This window comes from Rhinolophus hipposideros, assembly GCF_964194185.1.
Source record: "Rhinolophus hipposideros genome assembly, chromosome: 2".
In the NCBI taxonomy this organism is placed as follows: Eukaryota; Metazoa; Chordata; class Mammalia; order Chiroptera; family Rhinolophidae; genus Rhinolophus; species Rhinolophus hipposideros.
This window is the reverse complement of record NC_138048.1, coordinates 56246472-56268039: the sequence shown is the minus strand read 5'-3', so window position 1 is coordinate 56268039 and position 21568 is coordinate 56246472. Positions and strand designations below refer to the sequence as shown.

Genomic DNA, 21568 nt, shown 5'->3' with positions numbered 1-21568 from the left:
TCCAATTTACTGTTGGGTTGTTTTTTTCTTCTGCATAGACTGTGTTTTTGGAAAGGAAGTTTGATTTTAATGTAAGCCTACACGTATTATAATTAGGAAGATAAATCTTCTGATCTTCTGGGGAAGCATTCCTCTAGATTAGTGTAAATGGAGTTGATTCTAGGAATGTACCCAGGATCTCAGCATATCTTGTAGAGAAAGACATTTCTAATCAGTAAACAAAATCAATTGAACAAATGTGAGTAGAATTCTAGAAATCTCAAGATATACCCATTTATTTTCTGTTAATTCTTTTAGATTTACATAATCCAAGATTACTATAAATGTGTGAGAGTTCTGACAAATGGTTACCAGAGTGGAAATGTGAGTGTTACAATTTGCTTGATGGGAGCAAGATTTCTGGGAATATTTTTACCATGCCTACTTATCCCATGACTAACTACTATTTAAAATAAAGGTTTTTTGTAGTTTTGAGAATACTCTTGATGTTTCGAAATTGAAATTAATTTACTAATCCTAAGAGGGAAAAAGTGCTAGCAAAGTATCTACTTGCAGAAGAAAAGTTGAAAGTGGAAATATCTGACTCAAGGATAAGTAGAATTTACAGTAGCTAGCACTTAGGGAAACTCTCTTGTAACATGAAACCAATAAACCCAAATGGTTTTTCTTCCCTTGGTGTAAACTTGTACTTAAGTTGGGTTGGATGTGATCTTTTGGGTTTTAATGGGCATGACTGGGTTTATCCTACAGAGGTTTAAGGAGATGGGTGGCTTTTCTTTCTAGGCTAAGGCAAACAGAGAAACCAAACCATTTGAGTGAGGGCTGCCAAACCATTTGAGGCCTTGTTTAAGTGCCAGGAAAAGTGCCATTCAAATAGTGGAATAACAGAAGGTTGGAGTTTCTTTAGGGATACATAGAACCAAGATAAAAGAAATTCTTGCTATCTGGATATTCTTAGTGGAGAATTGCTTTGAAAAAAATTGTGTCTGCTAGTGCTTATCTAATGGTGTTTACCTTTTTGAGGACCCTATGTGGTTATCAGTGGTCTGTTGTTTTTTTACATAGAAGCTCTATCTCTATCAGAATCATTTGTGAGTACTTTTTAAAAAAAAAATACAAATTTCTTGCAGCACTTACAGTGGTTATTACTCTATTATAGGTGAGCAAGTGTAAGTGATATTATAATAATTTGTTCAATATTATTCATCTAGTGTTAGACCTGGGATTGAACTCAGAGTACTACTCTTTGTTACATCATACTTCATCCTTGTACAATAAGTATTAACTGAGTATCTCATGTTACAGTGCTCTGTGCAATGTACTACAGAAAAATAGTGTATGAGAGTTTCATCTTTTTCTAAGTGTAATTTTGATAGTCATCTTTTATGATTATGGAATTTTATAAGTCATCTTTTATGATTATGGAATTTTATAAATCTATTTAAAATAAACTGAATCATTTTAAAGCAAGAGTACTTCCTTTTTAATCATTTTTATGATATATAGATTAATTACTTATTTAGCTTCTGTGTAAATTCATATATTTCTGAATTGTTCTGAAGTGGAACACCCTGGTAAAATATAATTATTCTTTAAAGAAGGAACCAAAGGCAGTAAATTTAGGAGAATGCCTCTCCAATTGTGGTCAGTTTAATTTTCAAGGCCAATTAAAATTCACAAATGCACACATTTGCTAATCAGAATCCAGAGTTCTTCAGTGTTTGGTGTAAATTATTAGGTTTGTGGTGGGTTTATTCAGTAGCAGTTGCATTTCCCAGGATTGAATTCCTTTACACTGAATGAATACCAGTTCACTTTCCTTTCTAAGTGGAGATTTGTTCACGTGGTTTCTGTGACTGTATATGCACAGTGTTTGCTTGATAAATGTAGAATAACTTGATTTTCACCGTGCTGAGGTTACTAGAATTACCATCCCTTTAGGATTCACAGAAAAAATGATAATAAAAAAAGCACAGACGAATAATATACAAGCACTTGGAAGATAAATTAGTGACTAACACAAGAGCAAAAATATATTCAAGACCCTTGGTTGTCCATACTGGCAAAGTGAGTTATATCTCTTGGTTAAAACATAACCACATGTATTCACACACACACACACACACACACACACACACACACACACACACACACACACTTTGTTAAAATGGTTTTCCATGCTACTGAGTGTTCCAGTTACCTATATTAGCACTGCCCTATCTGTCACACTGTGATTATTGTTTAGAGCAGTGCTGTCCAATAGAGCTTACGTTACATGGAGATGTTCTGTATTATTCCACACTGTCCAGAATGGTGGGCAGCAGCCCCGGATGGCTACTTAGCACTGGAGATGAGGCCAGTGAGACTAAGGAACTGAATTTTTTAAATTTAATTTTAATTTAAAGAAATAGCTACATGTGACTAATGGCTAGTCACATGTAGCTAGTGGCTAATTTTTTCATATATAGTGGGGGGAAAAATTGTGACCTTAGTACTGTGTTTCCCTGAAAATAAGACCTAGCCAGACAATCAGCTCTAATGTGTCTTTTGGAGCAAAAACTAATATAAGACCCGATATTAATTATATTACATTACATTACATTACATGTATTACATGAACATTACATGTATTACATGAAAATACATGTATTACATTACATTACATAAAACCGGGTCTTATAGTAAAATAACACCGGGTCTTATATAAATCTGGTCTTATAGTAAAATAAGACCAGGTCTTATGTTAATTTTTGCTCCAAAAGACGCATTAGAGCTGATTGTCCGGCTAGGTCTTATTTTGGGGGAAACACAGTAGATTAGAATAATGATGGATCCATAGAACATACAGATTTGGTTCAGTTTAAGGAAATCTTTTTAAATATCTGTTCCATCTAACATTGGACCATGTGGATGCAAATTACTTGGTTTTTTGAAGAGAGCCTCGTGACCACTTGATGGGAATGCAAAGACAGAACCGAAGTATCAATTTGCTGGGGACTCAGAGTAAATGGCCTCCAGGTTGAGCTCATTTTGAGATTATGGGATATTTCCTGAGAAGAAAGGAAGCTCAATTTGAGTGATTTGTGTTAATATTTGCATGTGCATTTGCTGAGAATAGACAAGATCAAAGTTGTTACTTTTCTTGAGTAGCTTTTTTGTTTTGTTCCTGCCAACACAAAAAGTTGGGCTTCAAAGCACCAATCCATAATGTTGATGCCTGCAGCACAGGAACCTTGGGAGGCTGTTTGTGTATTTTTTTTTTATCACTTATGATAACTTGATTCCTGTCTTTCTTATGGAAAATCTATTAATCTCTATTCAAGAGTTCTACCAGCCTGAGTAAACATTGTTCTGTTGCTACCCTGCTGCCTTCCCTTGTCCCTCCCGCCCCAGCCCTTTTTAACTGTTCTGCTCAGCCCCAGTCTTTTACCCTGTGAGATGGAAATTTCTGATTCAGCCATTTTCACTTTTCCAATAAGTTACCCAGTTAGTCTGTGGTCTCTGATAATGATGTAGATACTCTGTGATATTAAAGTAGTACTTCTGATGTGTGGACTTATATTATCTCAGCGTTTTCAAAACCCACTTGCTTGCAATCTAGTGTCTGTGGTTAGCTATAATATATCTACTTGCCAAACAAGTGGTTTGGGTTGCTGGGGTTTTCATTTAACTTTGAATTTGGGGGATTAGGAAAAAAAATAACTCAGGAACCTATTTTAATAAATTGCATCAGAGTGAAATGTTGGAAGTAAATCAGTTGTTTTGCTTTTGACGATGTCTCTTTACTGTGTTCAGTCTTTTGCTTTTGTTGAAGGTGTGTGTGTGTGTGTGTGTGTGTGTGTGTGTGTGTGTGTGTGTTTATATGTGTGTATAGGCACACGTTTGAAACTAATGCTTAAACTATTGATGTTGTCCATTACATAATTTAGTGCTTCCTATTTAAATTCCAGAGTGATAACTGAGTTTACTTTCATTTTTGATACTAGTAAAACATTTCTCTCCAGTGAAGAACTGGTGCTATTTCTCTTTGATGATAATGAGAATTGAGCAACTTTTTGTATTTCCCTGCTTGCTTTGGTTTTCGGGCAGATCAGATATAAATTTGGGACATTATGTAGACTTTCTTTTTTGTTAGCATACTTTTTTTCCTTAAAAAAATCCTTTCATTCTGTAACCTTAAGGGAACAGTATACTTAAATTGAATCAGTAAAACATTGCTATTACAACTTATTTTTTTCCCTAGTAAGTATTTGTTGCTTCAATCTTTAGATGCTTAAATTAGATTAAAACCATATCTATCTTTTGTTATAAAATATTATGAAAAAGATTATAAATAATAAGATTCCTCTGCATGATAGATAAATTGGAAACTAGAGAAATGTTTAAAAAGGAAAATTAAGCCACATAGTAATCCTACTACATGTCAGTGTTAGGATTTTGATGTTTATTCTTTCTATGATAATTTTTTCTAAATAAAATTTAAGTTGAAAGGTATTTCAACTATTGTCAGAGTGCACCGTGGAGAGGCTCACCAGATCAGCCCTGGGATCTGCCCTTCTGGAGAGTGCCTTTAGGACTTTACCTGTGCGTGATATTCCTCAAGGCTGGTCGTCTGTAGGGCATATAAAACAGTAGCCTTCAGAATGAGAGAGATTTCTACAAAACACTCACAGACTCGCAGGGCTTATGAGTGCTCCAAGGCTGGATGATCTCTCTAGATTGACAGGTTTTATCCTTCTGTAAACAGTTTTACCTATAGTTATCTGAAAGGGAGCTGCATTGAAAGGAAGTGGACTTTCTCTGGCTGAAATATTTCAGATGAATCCAGATGATTATTTGGACAGGATACAGCTTGACACCCACTTGACAACTACTAAAACCCTTTTCCGATAATGAGCTTTTATAATTTTAAGAAATCGATGAATCAGTCAGCACTTTTTTATTAACACTGACTGAAAGTTCAAAACATTTGAGGAAACTTGGGAACCCAGCTTATCATCCAGGGCCTTTGTTATTCTCAGAGCTGTGTCTTTGTAATTCAAGACTCTTGGTACTCTAATACAGTTTGGTGCTCTAACCAAGGTGGTGATTTTAGCAGATCTGATGTTTGGTAGAACTTTGCAGAAGAGCCTCTAAGTTACAGGATTCTGGGCCTTGTAGAGCTTTTTATGAAAAGGGTAGCTTCTATCTTTTTGTAATGTTTATGGCAGTATAATTAATCCTGAAAATGTCTTTCAGTTACTAGGATTTCTCAAGTCCCCCCCCCACCCCCCGTTTCTTCTTGGTTCTGTCGTATTTGATTTGTTTTTTATACACTTTATAGTTAATTTATTAACATTTTCTAATTTTCATTTGGCAGCCTTCAACTATAGAGGACTTCTGAGGATATCAGACATGAGACAGTTTTTTTAGGCAAATGGCTTAGTAGACAAAGTCCAGATTCTGAAAATTCCTGCCAGCACTGCAGCTCATGCTGTGTTCTCTGCTTCACAATGCCACATGTATCCTGTGTACCCTGTCAGGTTGTTTAGCTCAACAAATACGTCCTCATGTAAACACACATTTTTCGTAGTCCTGGAGTCTCATCTTGGACATGCCACTTCTTTAACAACGTGATCCTTGCTTGGCATGTGATTCCAACCCTCATAGATTGAGTGATGTTTTTAATTGTGATCTAAAGGGACCAACAATTGACTACCTGCCTGAGTTTTCCACCTTTCTAGATATTGTAGGATTTTATCAGGGAATTTAACCTTTCCCTTCTGAACCCCATCTGAAATTTGGGGTGATGGAAGCAGAAACCCTTTACTGTCATTTAAGGCAGGGTGGGTGGACACACAGTTCCTTAGCTCTCTTTCTGGTGAGCTGGGGGAGGTAGATGGATCACACTTGCAAAAAATTGAGCATTTCATGATACGTCATTTACACTAGTAATCATTTTTCTCAGGAGGCTTCCTTTCCATAAGCATTTATTTCAGAAAGCATTATCTTAGGCTCTGGGATAAAATGTGGAGAGAAAATGATCCATAAGATTTTTCCTGCATTTCAGGATCTTGAATGTATGCTAGGGAAACACATGAGTAAAAGGAATTATGATTAGCGCTGCAGTGCTATATTTTCTACATACTCTGAGATCACTGAAAAGAAGGCATGGTAAATCTGCTGGTTGTGTGTGCGGGTCAGTTGTGATGGTTTCGGTTGTATGTCCTATAGGATTGGATTAATACAGAGGTAACATTTTGAAGGTTATGATTTTTTTATACAGTGGAAGGATACCTCAGGCAGATAGAACAGGGTTCTTACCCCGGTCGTCTGTGTCGTGGTGACTAAGCTTCCCTCAGACTTGTAAGACTCTCCCCTTCTCTGTGTTCCACACTCACACCAACCAACTAAAACATAAACCAAAACCAATAACCATACAAATCCCCAAACAGTCGAAGCATCAGTTAATGATACTTGATATCTCAATCATTTGTACAGTGTGTGGAATGAAAGTCTTTGTTTTTCATAAAGGAATTGCAGAAATCTGTGTACACTTTGTAGGTAGCTTAGTAAGGGGAGATAATACACTAAGGATAATAACATTAGGAAGGTGGATCTGATTAAATTGTATTATGGATCTCTGCTCAGAAGGACAGTATACTGTGGACAGAGTAACCACAGAATACTGGAAAGAACGGGGGATTTAGAGACTTGATCAGAAAAGTAGCCCTGCCGTTGGCTACTTTAACGAGGAACTGTAAGGGAGGAACGTTTTTCTTCTACCTCACAGGTTCTTTTGGCTGGTCTAATAATGAAATTGACATAAGACAGATTAATAGGAGAAAAACAAATTAATTGTGTACCTTTGGGGGCCCCGTAGAATATGAGACCTGCAGCCCGTCTTGGCAGCTGAGGCTTATATGCCATCCTGAGCTAAGGAGAAGGGGGTAGGGATCTGGGGCTTCAAAGGGGATGAAGACAATTTACAGGAAGATGGGAAGAGCAAATGTTTAGCAAACAAATGTTTACTTTGCCATGCAGAGACAGTGGGACACAGAGAGGAATTCATCCCCAGGCCCTGCTGTGTGTCAGCCTCAATCCCTAAGTTTACCACACCTAGCCATACTCTTTGTGGTTATCTCTGGTTAATAGCTCTTTCTGGGCCAGGCCTTCTATCTGAATTCTTTCAGGTAGTTAAGGGAGACATAAACATTTTTCTTAAATCCGTTGGGTCTTAATTGCCTTCAGCTCAATGCAAAGCAGCACATTTTGGGGATACACATTCTAAACCCCTTCAGAACAAAGTAAGTTTGCAGTGTCTGCGTTATTTTCCTCTTTTGCATCTGCCAGAATTAGGTGCCATTCTCCCTCTCGCTGACTGTACTTAGATTTTGTTAATTTCAACAAATGAAAATTTTAATTGAAAGAGAAGGCTGGGAGGTTTTAGTTGTCCTTTATTCCCTAGTATAGTCACGTGTCACTTAATGGTGGGGATACCTTCTGAGGAATGGGTCATTAGGCAATTTCATCATTGTGTGACCGTCACAGAGAGCACTTCCACAAACCTAGGTGGTCTGTCTAGCAACTACACACCGAGGCTATGTGGTATGGCCTGTTGCTCCTAGGCTACCAACCTGTACAGTATGTTACTGTAGGCAGTTGTAACACAATGGTAAGTATCTATGTATCTAAACGTAGAAAAGGTATAATAAAAACACGGTACAAAAGAGGAAGTGCATGTGTATGCCTTTGCACCTTGGGGGAAGGGGAGGGAGGGCTGTGGGGCAAGGTTAGACAGCAGGAGGGACGGAGGAAAGGAGAGAGGTAAGGAAGAGAAGGGGAGAGAAAGAAAGAATGGGAATAGAGATTCAGAGATAAATCTTTAGAGGAGAAATAATAGAAAGGAGGGGGAAGAGAGACAAAGAAAGAGATGGGGGTTACAGGTAGGGAGGAACAGGACTGGGAGAAAAGAGACAGAAATGGAGGGAAGTGAGTTTGTGCGTGAGTTTGTGCGTGAGCACGTGCGTGTGTGTGCAGGGGTGGGTGTAGGCAGGCTCCTTGGCTCCCCTCTTCCACAGCCCACTCCTTTGCTCCCTTGCAAACTCTGGGCCCCAGCTGGGGTGGGGGGATGGAGGGGACATAGTGGGTGGACAGCATGTGGGGCCTCCTCATCTGTTCAAACCACCCAGAGCTGGCAGTAAATTCAACATTGTAGCCGGGTCCAGCCTTTTTTTTTTTCCAACATCACAAACTTTTTGCTTATGACTTATTATAACCTTATGGGAACACCATTGTATGTGTGGTCCTCTGTTGACTGAAATGTATTTATGTGGCGCATGACTGTAAATTAATTGCTCAACCATTACTTAGATATTTTCATTGTTTTCAACCTGCATGAAAGAAATTTCAGTTGTCAGAGGGACCAGCTATGTTTGCTATTTTGGGCTCATAACTGGGGCAGATGGTCAGGAGAGTGTCCACAGGCCATAGCTGGGCAACCCTAGCTGCTTCTCTTGCCACTGATGGTGGTGGTGATGGGGGTGGGGGTTGGTTTGGTGTTCGTATTAGTGGTGGTGCTGTTGATACCATCGGAGTCTATGCATAAATACTGCTGGGCTGAGCATGTACAAGATTTGGCCTTAAGATGAAGTCTATGCAGTTTCCCTGCATCCCATTTCTTTTCGGCTCGGCAATTTTATTAGCTCTTTAAATAGAGATTCTTCTTTACTAAATTAGGGAGACATTTCTTTTGTAGGGCAACAAAGGCATGGGGTTTGCATATGTTATTTGCTATTATAGTTCAAATAGTCTTAACATCTCTTAGACACAGTTGTCTAAAATTCATTACCATCTTTCTAACGAGTGGGAAACTCATTGATGTCGGAGGGAAAGTGGAGTACAGGTGGGGGGAGGTGGTTAGATCTCAAAGGGAGATTTTCTTTGGAATTGCTTCCTGCTGTGTGACTCCCTAGGGTTTTTCTCGCAGGTCACCTGTGAGGCACTGCATATAAAAGGAAATTTTTATTGCCCTTCATTTTCAGAAGCAAACGCAGGCCAGCTGCAATTGCTAGAGACTAATTCTTTTGAGATAGGCAAAGTGAACTGTGTCCCGTTTTTATTGCTCCCGTTTGGGATCTGGAATGCACCTTCTGAACACATGTACCACCCTTACCTACGTTTTATTTCATCCTCACATTTCCAAGAACCTAATGTATATTTGTCTTATTTTAATTAGTATTTAATAATACCCCTCTTTTCTGACATGTTGAAATGTAGACCCATTTCTCTTGGAGTTCTTTCAGCAGAAATATTTGGGTACTGAAGTGCTCAGTTTGGTTTCCAGTTCATTTGTTTATCTGTTGGGTCATTCCTGGTCAGGCTATTTTGTTTCTCTGAGCCTTAGTTTTCTCCTAAATACAATGAAGATATTGATAAACCAATCCTTTATCTTCAGGCAGTCAGGAGGAATAGATGTGAGAGTGCGTTGTCATCTCCCGAGTGCTGTATCCGCGTTGCTGTGGCTACCTGTCATTACCTGACTGGTTAAGACGAAATAGGTGTCGAGCATCTTTCTTGTTTATAGAGAGTATTTTCATGTGTACACACTAGAGGAAAGCAAGCTTGCTCCCTGCTCTCAAAACAATGAGTATATAGTCCATCTGCTAGTAATAGCATTTACACAAAAACAACGTAATTCACAAAATTATGCCAGAACATAAAAGGCAGTACAGACACAGTTGAAAGAAGTAGCTTCTAGTGAATGTATTAGGTTGGTGCAAAAGTAATTGCGGTTTTTGCAATTATTTTTAACCTTTTAAACCGCACGAACCTAATAGATCAATCCAGACATTTTTATGTGGATGGAAGCTTGTAAAGACTGAGTCATAAGAACTATATTTTCAAAAAGTTTTGGGAGGGAGTAAAAGAGTGACAGAAGGGGAATGACTTCTTCACTTCTCTTCCAGTTTGTGTAGTTAATCGGTCCCGTGGCCAAGGATACTTACCACTGCTGCCTTTGGGAAATTTTAACCTCCCTTTGTGGTTTATTTTGTGTGTTCACTACTTTAAGATGTCCTGGTATGCTCTGCCCAAATCACCCCCGTTCCTTAACTAACTTACCTCCAATTCATAAGAAGCACAACTGCTCCGTTGTTTATACGTTCAAAGAATTTTCTGGAGGTGTTTGTAACATTTATCAAATTACATTACGTTTATTTACCTTTTGTCATCTCCACCTCCTTGATGTCTTAGAGGTGATTCATTCATCCTGAAATAGTGCTCTGCAAATGTTTGCTGAATAAATGTGTTTACTAGGTGCAGACTATACCATTTGCTTGTTTAGGGGGATCCACAGTGAGTGAAAATCATCTTTCATGGAAAGGGGGAGGGAAGAAAGGAGGGGGAGAGAATGTATCTATTAATATATATGTATCTATATCCATAGCTGTATATTTGTCTGTCTGTCTGTCTGTCTGTCTATCTAAATATCTATCTATCTAAAATCCCAGTTCCCATTTCTAAGACTTGCTTGGCTTAATGCAAACTGATTCACTATATACTTACATGGACATATCTGGATTTAAAAAATCGCTAAAGCTCTGTTTTTGTTTTTTGTTTTTTCTATTCAAATTATGTTTGAAAAATTTTGCACTTCTCTGTGATGCCATTGTAAGGGCAGAACTTAAATTCTATTCATAACATTGTTTTCTTTCTTTGTCTGTGGAACTCTTAATGTTCTTTGACTTTAATCACCAGTTTTCCTTCATTTTTTTTTATTAATGCACATCTCCTGAAGTCTTAATATATGTTATATCCAGTGTCAATTTTGGAAGGTACGGAGGTTAATCCCACAGGGCCCCTACCCTGAGGAGTTTGCAGCTGGGTGAGGAGGCAGCTGTGTATTTAGTTGAAGGATAAAATCATTTCTTTCTTCTGATGCTTTTCCAAGCAAAGAGGCAGAGTTAAGTGGTTATTAGAATTCAACATCCACTCAGCCACTGTGCTCTAACTTTGGGGGAAATGTTTGGGTGAGAGATAAGGGGCCTCAGGACCATGGAAGTCTGCATGGGAATGAACAAGACTGATACGGTTAGCTTAATGGCTAAGATCAGCCTGAGGTGATCCGGGGTCAGTGAAAATGAACATAGGAGGGAAAATGTTTGAGAAGTGGGAGATGGAAGCCCAGGGTCCAGTGGTTCATGTTAAATGTACCTACAGGGAAAGGCAGTGAAATGTGTTTATACTGTTTATTCTCAGTACTGTTTACTTCAAAGTAGAGTACATTACAAAAGGAGATCCAGCCTCTGAACTTGGCTTGACTGAAATGTTTTCAGCAATTCCGTCTGGTTACTGATTTACAAAGGTGGAGGATGTGTGTCTCTTTTCCAGAATTACGGTAGTAATTCAGAGAATACAGAGGCAGGTCTGGAAAAGACCTAGAGCGGATGCAGGAGAAATTGTGGATTAGGTAACTAATATATTGGTGTAAGTGAGATTATGCCTTTGGAAGTTCTTAGCGAACTCTGATGTGCTGAGTCAGTGTACTGACAATACAATTCTGTGTGTATGAGTGTGTGTACATCCATGTGTAGTTATTGGAGATCTTCTAGATGCTCCTGTAGCTCAGACCCTGCCCTAATTAAATATACTTCTTGCTCTTGAAATATTAGGAAATCATTAAGAAGAGTCATTTTAAAGGTCATTAGTAATATATAATTTCCTTGCACCTGTTATGTATCTAACATTCAATGTATGCTGTTGATGGAATAAGAGACATGGACTTTAAAAAATTTTATATTTAATTATAGAATTAAAAATGTGATATATATAAATATAAAAATTACGAAAAACACAGGGAATACAGAATCCTAGGAATCTACCACCCAAATTTAATAGATGTTAATATTTTACCTTATTTGCTTTAGGCTTTTTTTTTGTTTATAAAGCAGTAGACTAGCATATATAGCTAAAGCACTCCTGCCCCTTTGCCTCTCTCTCTAGAGGTAACCACTATTCTAAATTTAGTTTGTTTATGCCATATATTAAAAATATGTTTTTACTACAGCGTATATATCCATAAACATTATGTTCTTAATGTTGTGCTAACTAAAATTAAAAATATATATAAAATTATTGCAATTTACTTGATTATCCACATGGAAAACTGCAATAATTTTATAATTTTTAATTTTAGTCAGCACTTTAAAAGCTTATAATGTATTGTTCTGGCATAGCTTTCTACCCAAATAATGTGAATTGAAGTGGCTTTAAATTATTTTGACTATAATTTGCAGAATGGTGTATGTTTTATATTGTGACCTAAAACATATCACATACACACGTGTGTGTGTACAACTGAAAAAGTTTCTCCAAACCGTAGTTTCTTGTACTAACTGTGATATCCTCTATATTCTAGACTATTCATTTTTAATTTTTGTCCAAAACTTAATTTTGTCCAAAATTTATTTCATGACCTAATAATAGGTTGTCACCCATTATTTGAAAAAAAAAACTATGATTCATTTAAAAAACATTAGTCTAATTTTAATTTTGATGTTAACTTTAGTGTACAAACATAAACCTTTGTTGTATAAGAAAAGCTCTTCAAATAATAAGGCTGTGTATTAAAATAGCATTTTTTTGCAAAAGGTGATTATATTCATTTTGGGTAATTCATTATGAGTATTTATTTTCTGTGAACTAAATCCATACATGTCTTAGCCATTTAATTAATATTGATTAGCTAAGCCTTTTAGAGAATTCATGTTGGTCAGTGAATATCTCCTTTCAGTCTATTCTGACTGTGGTGTATGTACCTGGAGTCCAGGAAGGCTGACATGGTGTCAGGAAAGGAAAGAGCTCTTGCTGGCTCAGAAACTGACTCCTAGTCCTGTTACCAACAAACTATATACCACGGGTGCCAAAAAATGTATACACGTGGACATTTGGTTAACGTTGCTCAAGCTGTAGTTTGCTGTAATCAAAAGTGTCTGGACGCTGATGGTAACCACTCTGAGCACCTCTCGTAATTGCAGAAGTCAAATGTGACTTGTATTTATCTTTTGTTATTGGTATATATTGAGTATTACAATTTTAATACAGTTTTCCTTTATTAAAATATGTGTACTTTTTTTTGGCACCCTCTGTATATAGCTTTAACAAGTTCTTTCTTCCTTCTGGCCCTTATTTTTCTCACATAGTAAATGAGAAAGTTAACTAGCTTATCATGAAAGCACTTTCATTCTGTGAGATATTGGGTAACTTAGACCTGGGCCTCTGGTTGTTAGAATTTGTTGAGAATATATCTGATGTAAAAGAACAGAGATTTCTACTGGAATTACTGGTTTTACAGTTGCAGTTTAGCCAATTGGGTAAGCAGGTCATATTCAGTCTAATATGGTTCTTGGGCAGAAATGATTCCTCCATCATAAAACGATTTCCAAGTTACCTTGGTGTCCCCAAGCTCTGTCTGCTTTTTTTATTGTCTTATTTCTCAGTGAAGGACAAGGCTATATATGAAAGTATATGTGAACAGACATAGTGCTGAGATGGCAAAGGAGTGTTTCTTTATTCGGTTCCAGTTAAAGGTCCTCATAGGCAAATCAAAAGCCACAGAAAGAAATCTGTAACCTCTGGTAAATCCTAGGGAACAGTTTCACAAGTCCTACATGTCGTAATAGTCTGAGGCTTTGGGGGAAATTTGCTTTTTAATATCAGTTACATATTTGAAGTAGAGTAAGAATGTAGCACCTAAACTACATGTCCTAAAAGCAAGCAAACGAAATAGCACTTTTCATGAGTCCTTCATGTATGTGTATTTTAAGAAACAGGAGTTTAAATTGCAGTTTGGGGGAGAATGGACCTTGGAGACCATCTCTTCTCATTTGCTTTTAAGAAAATAGGTCAGCTAGCGCTCTTGCCTGGATCTCCAGACAGAGGCAAAGTTGGGGGCAGATTCCTGGTATCCTCCAAAGTGCCTTTTTGTTCGTTTGGTGTGTGTTTTTGGTGTACAGATTCTTTTGGGGCAGCTCTACATTTAGAGAGCTCTAACCTGTTCTAATGCATGTCTGAGAATGTGGACCTAATAAAGAATGTGATTACCTTAAAAGCAGAGATCTGCTCCTACCTGAAGGACTAATGAAGGTGACTTTTTCCTTGAGGACACCAGGTTAGAGATAAGTTGCTGAAAGAGGATCCTCTGAACCCAAGATGGCTGAGCCATAGGCTAGATTTATTTAACTCCTCTGACCCCATGAGAACTCAGTTTTCTCTCAGCTGTAATATGCAAAACATTTTTGTTTTCTTCTTATTTCAGCAGTACTTGCCCTCCCTTTATAGAAGTGGATAGGAATTTCTTGACCTCTGGGTTCTGATTCTGTGGTTAATAACTTTAGGCCAGGGACCAGAACTAACCATTGTTTTGTGATACTGTGTGCTTGGCACTGAGCAGGTACTATGTGGATTTTTGTGAAGACTATACCAACCAGTCACTGAGTTATAAAGTTGACCATCTTCAGAATTGACTTTTTGAAGTAAACAAAATGCTTTTCTTTTTATGTTAAAACACTATTAATGAGCCTTCCTATCTGCTCTTCCTCCCTCATCTTTTGCAGTGTGTCGAGATTTTGCTGTCCTAGAGGACCACAGCCTGGCCCACAGCCTGCAGGAACAAGAGAGTGAGTAATGGCTGTCATTCATGCTCATTCAGTTTCATTTTTTTTTTAGTGGTAGCTTGAGGCAGGTTTCTTAGGGTGAGACAGGGAGAGAACAGTCACCAGGCTGCACCCTCCATCCATCTGAGGGTTTTATATAGCAGATGACACCTGGGTGAAGAATGAAGTCCTAGGTATTTTGAAGTATATGACAGATGCCAGGGATTAGAAGAATGTTGGGTATATAGGAGGAAAAGAGGGACTTGAACCTTTTCCCTTGCCTCAGTGTTACAGGAGAAAGACAGTGGTTTTACATGTGTCTGCAGTATGTAGAAGGCTTTCATAGGGATCTATTTCTTCCCCTAAAATAGAGCCGCGAACACCTTTTTCCAGACAATGATGGTATCGAGACTGTTTTTTTCTGAATATTTATGTATTTAATTATGGAAAGTAAATCTAAGTTATATGTGTTGTACAAAATTACATGTTTGTGAATATATAATTTATGAAGCATTCATGTGTCAATATAAAAATTAAGTATTGAAAAATACAGTTTATAAATAGAGTGGTAGCTTGTAGAGAAGAAAGAACACTGGCCCTGGCTTTAGAATAATTGTGTAAAAGTCCTGGCACTGCCACTGTTTTGCCATGTGACCAAAGGCAAAATTACTTAACCTTTCTGATCCTCTTTTTACTTAATGGGAAGATGGGAATAATAAATCCTCTGTTGCCCGTTATAAAGCATTATTGAGAGTGTAAAATGAAATGATGGATGTGAAGCTCTTTAATGGAAAAGCTTTTCTTCAGTTCATTATTAGGCATATTATTAACAAGCATGGTAATCTCTCTCTTCAATCTGCCTATCCAGTTGAGCATCATTTGGCATCAAACGTCCAGCGGAACCGTTTGGTCCAGCATGATCTCCAGGTGGCTAAGCAACTCCAGGAGGAAGACCTGAAAGCTCAGGCGCAGCTGCAGAAACGCTGCAAGGACCTGTGAGCATCTGGGGGACGGGTTCCTTTCACTGTTAGATTGCACATTGAGTGTGTGTGTGTGTGTGTGTGTGTGTGTGTGTGTGCATCCGTCTGTCTGTCCATCCTTTACTTTGATTTGGAAAATTTTCTTTACTGTTGGAGCACTTGACTAGGTTTTGGGACATGAGGATCCTGGTGTGAACTCTTAACATTTTAATTGTACGATGATTTTGAGCCACGTGGTCCACCTATTTTCCTTCCCTGCAACATGGGGAAAATGATCTCTGTCCCTTCTGCCTCATAGGTTGTCTGGGGGATCCAGTGAAATACTGGATATGAGAGAACTTCATGAGTTGCATAGGGTTCCTTTATTTCCCAGTGGTGTTTGCAGCTCCTTGAACCCCTTGTCATTCAGGTAGAGCAGAATCTTCTGGAAAGCTCTGAATTTGTACACTCAGTCTCGTCATAGTTTCAGTGTCTGACAAAAGTTCTTTCTCAGTCTCCTTTAATAGTTAGATAAGTGGAAAGATCATATGTAAATTCTCTTCCAGCACAATTACTTTTAATTCTTTTTCAGTGTTTTAAAACTCACAGGGTACACATCTTCTTTGAGAGTGCTCTTATATGTAAATCTCTAGTGGTAGATTTAATCACGAGATTCTGTTTTGAGGAGGAAGGGGTAAAGGAAAAACAGAAAGGACCCTCAGTTTATTGCAGTGTCATGTTCGAATAAATAGGAAAGCCTATTATTTTTGTTGCCTTTGAGGAAGGGTTTTCCTTCCTATTTTATTATTGGTAGAGGGGACTTCATCATTTTTTGTTCACTTTCTTATTTTGCAAATAAATGTTTTTGTTGACTCTTGCTGCACTCGACACCATGAAAGGCACTGTAGAGCACAGATATGAAAAAACACAGCCATTGCTTTTACGGGCCTCGGGGAAATACTCTGAACATTTTATGTGTAGAGATAACATGCATGAGACGTGGAGAATTGAATGGTAAATGTCACGCCTATGAAGGGAGAAGAGACTGGGAGAACCATCCCAACACGGGTGATATATTGTTGCGAGTTCATAAAAGGGCAGTCTCCACATTTCAGTGTCTTCCTGAAAGTCAAGGGAACATGAACCCCTCTGCAGGGCCCTATGTTCCTATGTGGTACTCGTGATACGAGTGGGGAACAAAGTCCCGGCACACAGGTTCAGATAGTGTGAATAACACAGCTTTATTTGGGAGCCAATGTCCCTCCAGAGGCCAATGCTCTGGTAAGCACAGTAGGTTATACAGAATAGAGTAGAATTTAATAACGAATCAAGTCCCAGAGTCAGTCGAGATGGAGAAGTTCCCTGGTCCAGGAGAGACAAGTGGGCCCACGATGGGTCTGAGGCGAGCTGGTCTTGCACGGAAGAACTTTGGAGAGTCCCGGTATCGCGGTTTGCACCTCTCAGAGGGTCTTACCCGGAGCACCCAGTCAGACTTCTCGTGGTATTGCTCTGGAGTTCTGCTTTTATCCTCTTTTTCCTTGGACTTGTTTACTTCTTAGGTGGTAACCAGAAGTGGTTTTGGTGAATACTTATCACTCAATTTTGCTATGCTCAGTTTCACACAAAAACATGTTTTTCACTTCACTCTTGTCAGTCTCACACATGTGTGGCCATATTTCTAGCTCGCGCCCCTACTAGTAAACAACTTGTATTGCGAACCTCAATCCACAGATATAATTTGTTTTATATGCTCTACGCATATGTTTAATCTGAACCTTGATTGTTAATTAAGAGTTTATAGTGTTAATTAGGGAAAGCCATTCTAGCTAGAGGGAGGAGCATGCTTAAAGGTCAGAGGGAAAAGGACCTCATGGTAGCTGCAAGATGTTTAGTATTGCTGGAGTGTGGTTAGGGGTATAGGTAGGGGATGAGGCCAGGGGAGTAGTCAAAAGCTAGACCAACATGTCGCATAAGTTATGTTAAGGAATTTATGCTTTGTAGACTTTATATTACAAATAATAGAGAACCATTGAAGAAGTTTTAGATTTTCATTTAGGGACCTACTCTGGGTGCTAGGTAGGTAAAGGATTAGAAGGGGAAAGATTGAAAGGAGCTGTTGAGTAGTGGTCAAATTAAGAGGTGAGGGGCTTGAATGAGGACAGTGGGTGATAGAGATACAGACAGGAGAGAGATATGAGGCCTGAATTGAGGGTAATGGTAATGGAGTTAGAAGAGACAGATTTGAGATATATGGAGGTTCGATGTCACAAAGTTAAGGTGACAGCCAGAGCTAGACGTTTCCACAGCTCTAAATTATTGCCCTGTGTTATTCACAATGCTCTGTCATGAAAGCCAGTTCTGAGATTGGTGCAGACGTTTAAGATCCTGAATTAGGGAAATTATACTGATTATAATGAGATTGTTGAGAGATAATCGAGACAAAACACTGTAAATCAGAGTTGGAGATAAGAATCAGGTATTATATTTCTGTCTGGAACTTCAGGATTTTGGAGGTATTCCTGGCTGAAAAACGTAAGTTAGAAAAGGAAGTTTTTCAGTGTTCACATCCTGGTAGTCTTGACTATTGAACATCAAGGGAAAGATGATTGATGATTGAAAGTTAAGGAACTGGATGGAAACCTTTCACTTGGTCTGGATCCAAGGACCTCTGTCCAAAGGCGGGCTTGTCAAGGTTGTTGATTACTTTCTCACTTGATTTTGCTTCCTCAGGAGTCTATAATTAGCTAAGTGAACTAGTTTTTCTTGGACAAATGGTTTGAAATAATTAAGCTCAGCTTAAACTTCATTCCTTTATTTTCTATACTAGGAGATACAACTTAGTATGTCACTTGTGACCTGTAACACTTCAATTTGCCTTCTTTATAGTGGGTTCCGGTTTCTTCCCTTTTGTTAACTCTTTGCAGGTAGTCAGTAGTTGCTTACTCCTATACAGATTTGATGGTAATTTGGGGGAGCCAGGTAGAAAAGTCTTTGAAAACTAGAAGGGAGTGAATAAAAGGAGGATATATTAGTAAAAAATGTTCTAAATAGATTTTTGTTTATTTTCAGTTTTTTGACTTGAATGGTTAAGAATCCTAGACTGTTAGACCTGAAATATGAAGTCATTAAGTCTAAAAATGTTTATAGCTGATAAGATGACATGAGAGGACATGATTCACTGGCAGGACCAAAAATCAGATCTGCACACATCTTGTCCAGTGATTTTCCTACTAATTCAAAAAATGTCTAGTATCTCTGACTGTTACTGAACTCAGGTTTGGCCGCTAGCCACTCATAAGCCAATGATCGAGAGACAAGTGTTGACAGACACAAAATAGGTTTATTCAAAATGCTGACATTCTAGGAAGATGGCAGACTTCTGTCTCAAAGGCCACCGTCCCCTTTTTAGAACAGTCAAGGGGTTTTATAGGTACACAAGAAGAAGCAGAACAAAGGAGAGGGGAGTTAGTCATGTGACTTCTTGGGGCTGGCATCTGGGAGAACGTGTCCTGGGGTCCAGTTTGTTCCGTGATGGTTATCTCGAACCCAGTGTTAGGAGTGATTCACATGTCATCTGGTGGAAAGTTGCAGTCCAGAATCCTATCCTGGTTGCTGGTGCCCGGATTACTGAGGGCTGACCAGTTTCTTTCAAGTCAGCGTTCTGGAGATTAAGCAGATTAACAAGGTATGCATGTAGCTTCAGGGAAACAACAGTTGTTGAAGCAGATGGGAGGGAAAGGAGAAAGAATCAAAACAAAAAGAAAAATAAGTTGTTAAATCTTGAAAAGTACACCATCACCCTTATGTGAACTGTGCTCTCTGTCTTGTATTCTCTTCCTTCTTTTCTGTCTTGTGAGTGCATACACACCCACATGTGTGCACTCATCGATTTTCATCTTCATCTCCCTATTTCCAAATATGTTGAAAGTGATCATTTCCTTATACAAATGAGAATAATTTTTGTTATTTTATCTGTCATGTTTGTTTAGAATATATGGATTTCGATTCCGGAAAAGTTGGGATATTGCCACCCCCCACCCAACACTTTCCAATTAGAAAAGACTGCCATTAAACATGGAATATGCAGCCAAGACTGAGATTCATTGAGTATTTTAAGCTCAACTTGCAGGGGAAGACTAAGAGGATGTATTTGGTTAGCAAATGAACAACGTATATAAATCACAATTGTAATTTTATTCCAGCATCTTTTTAGATAGTAAACTCTAAGCATGTTTATGTTCACCTTTCCTAGCTAACAGTATTATATAAAGTTTGGCTCCCCAGAGCTATTGTATTCTAGAATTTTAAGCTGCCCATTGACTTGTAGCCATCTCTGAGAGAGCCGAACTCCATTTTCTGTTGGAACTGCTGTTTTATAGGTGCTGATTTAAAGGATCTATCTCTCCATCAAAATGATTTGTCTTATTCCTCCCACCAAAATGTATCGTGTGCTTCTGAGCCCAGGATGAAGATTTACTCATGTTTGTATCTTCAGTGTTGAGCATAGTGCTGGGACCATAGAATGTGGTGTTTAAATTTTTGTTGAATTCATGAATATGTCAAAACAAACAAAACTATGGTAGCAGCAATGTTAGTTACAACGTTTGGTTTTCTTAGTGGCCAGCGTATTAAGAAAACTGGTATCATCCAGAGAGGTTTCTGCTGGGGACTGAAGCTGGGGAATGTACACTTTTTTCCCTTTTAAAGCATTATTGAAACTGAAAAAGTTAATTAAAAAATTATAAAACTCTTTTAAAAGTCATACCCTACCCCTTCTAGGTGACCACAGTGTTACTGACATTTAAGTGAGCTCGCTGTCAGTGTTTCTCTGTGTACTCGCTCCGTATTTGGGTATTTGTGGACACTAATCTCACAGCCTGCATCTCCTTTGTAGAACCGTGAGAAAACTTGCCTGTCTCTCTGTGGAGTGATCCCAGTCGGGTGAAGTGATATGGTCGTATAGAAAAAACATTGAGCTTTCCATTGTAGTGTCTGGGGATCAGATTCTGATTCTGCCACTTCTTTTCTCTGTGATCTCAGGAAAATGATTTCAGTACTCGGGGCCTCAGTTTTCTCACCTGAAAGTTGTGACAACGTTCACTGGTTTGCATCATTGTTGTGAGGATTAAGTGAGATTAAAAACATGCACTAGTTTATAGTGAACATTCTGTAAATTGTTTTATTTTTAAGAAATACCATTCCTTATTTTCTTTATTCATGTTGTTTCCATCTTTGTTTTTAGTGAGCAACAAGACTGTGAAATTGCTCAGGAAATCCAAGAGAAGCTGGCTATTGAGGCAGAGAGACGACGCATTCAGGAGAAGAAGGATGAGGTACAGCTTGGTCACTGCCCCTCCACCTGATGGAGGAAGGGCTGCTCAGTTCTGCAGCAGTTACTTTTTGTGTTCATGGGCTCAGTGTAGGATTGCTCGATGGGCAGCGGAATTCTCTTTTGGGGCGCATAGTCCAAGTATAGCCCTCCATATACCACTCTTTACTATCCCTCGATCAGTTGTGTCAGTGGTGAAATTTTACGAGATGATAATGGATCCTTTACCATAAAGTGTGAACGAGTTTCCTAGGGCTGCCATGGCAAATCACCACAAACTTGGTGACTTCCAACAGGAGAAATGATTCTCTCTCAGTTCTGGAGGCTAGATATTGAAATCAAGGTTTTGGCAGGGCCGTCCTACCAAAGACCCTTCTTTGCCTCTTCCTGGCTTCTGGTGGCTCCTGACAGTCCTTGGCCTGTGGCTGTATCACTTAGTTTCAACCTCCATTGTCACAGGACTTTATTCCCTGAAGATTTGTGTTGTCTTGTTTTCTTATAAGAACACCAGTCATTGGATCTAGGACCCTCCCTAACCCAGCATGATCTCTTCTCAACTAATTACATCTGCTTAGACCCTATTTCCAAATAAGGTCATGTTCCAAGGTTCTTAGTAGAAATGAACTTTTAGGGCACACTCTTCAACC

General features: G+C 38.6%; 1 protein-coding gene across 2 annotated transcripts in view; it reads left to right on the top strand.

Annotated features, from left to right (window-relative positions):
* CCDC50 (coiled-coil domain containing 50) overlaps positions 1–21568 on the top strand; it is a 77825-nt gene that overhangs the window by 21400 nt on the left and 34857 nt on the right. For both annotated transcript variants that reach the window (XM_081028638.1, XM_081028637.1), the window contains exons 2-4: positions 14595–14657; positions 15502–15628; positions 20835–20925. In XM_081028638.1, the coding sequence (XP_080884764.1) occupies positions 14595–14657; positions 15502–15628; positions 20835–20925 (281 nt within the window). The remainder of the gene's footprint in view (positions 1–14594; positions 14658–15501; positions 15629–20834; positions 20926–21568) is intronic.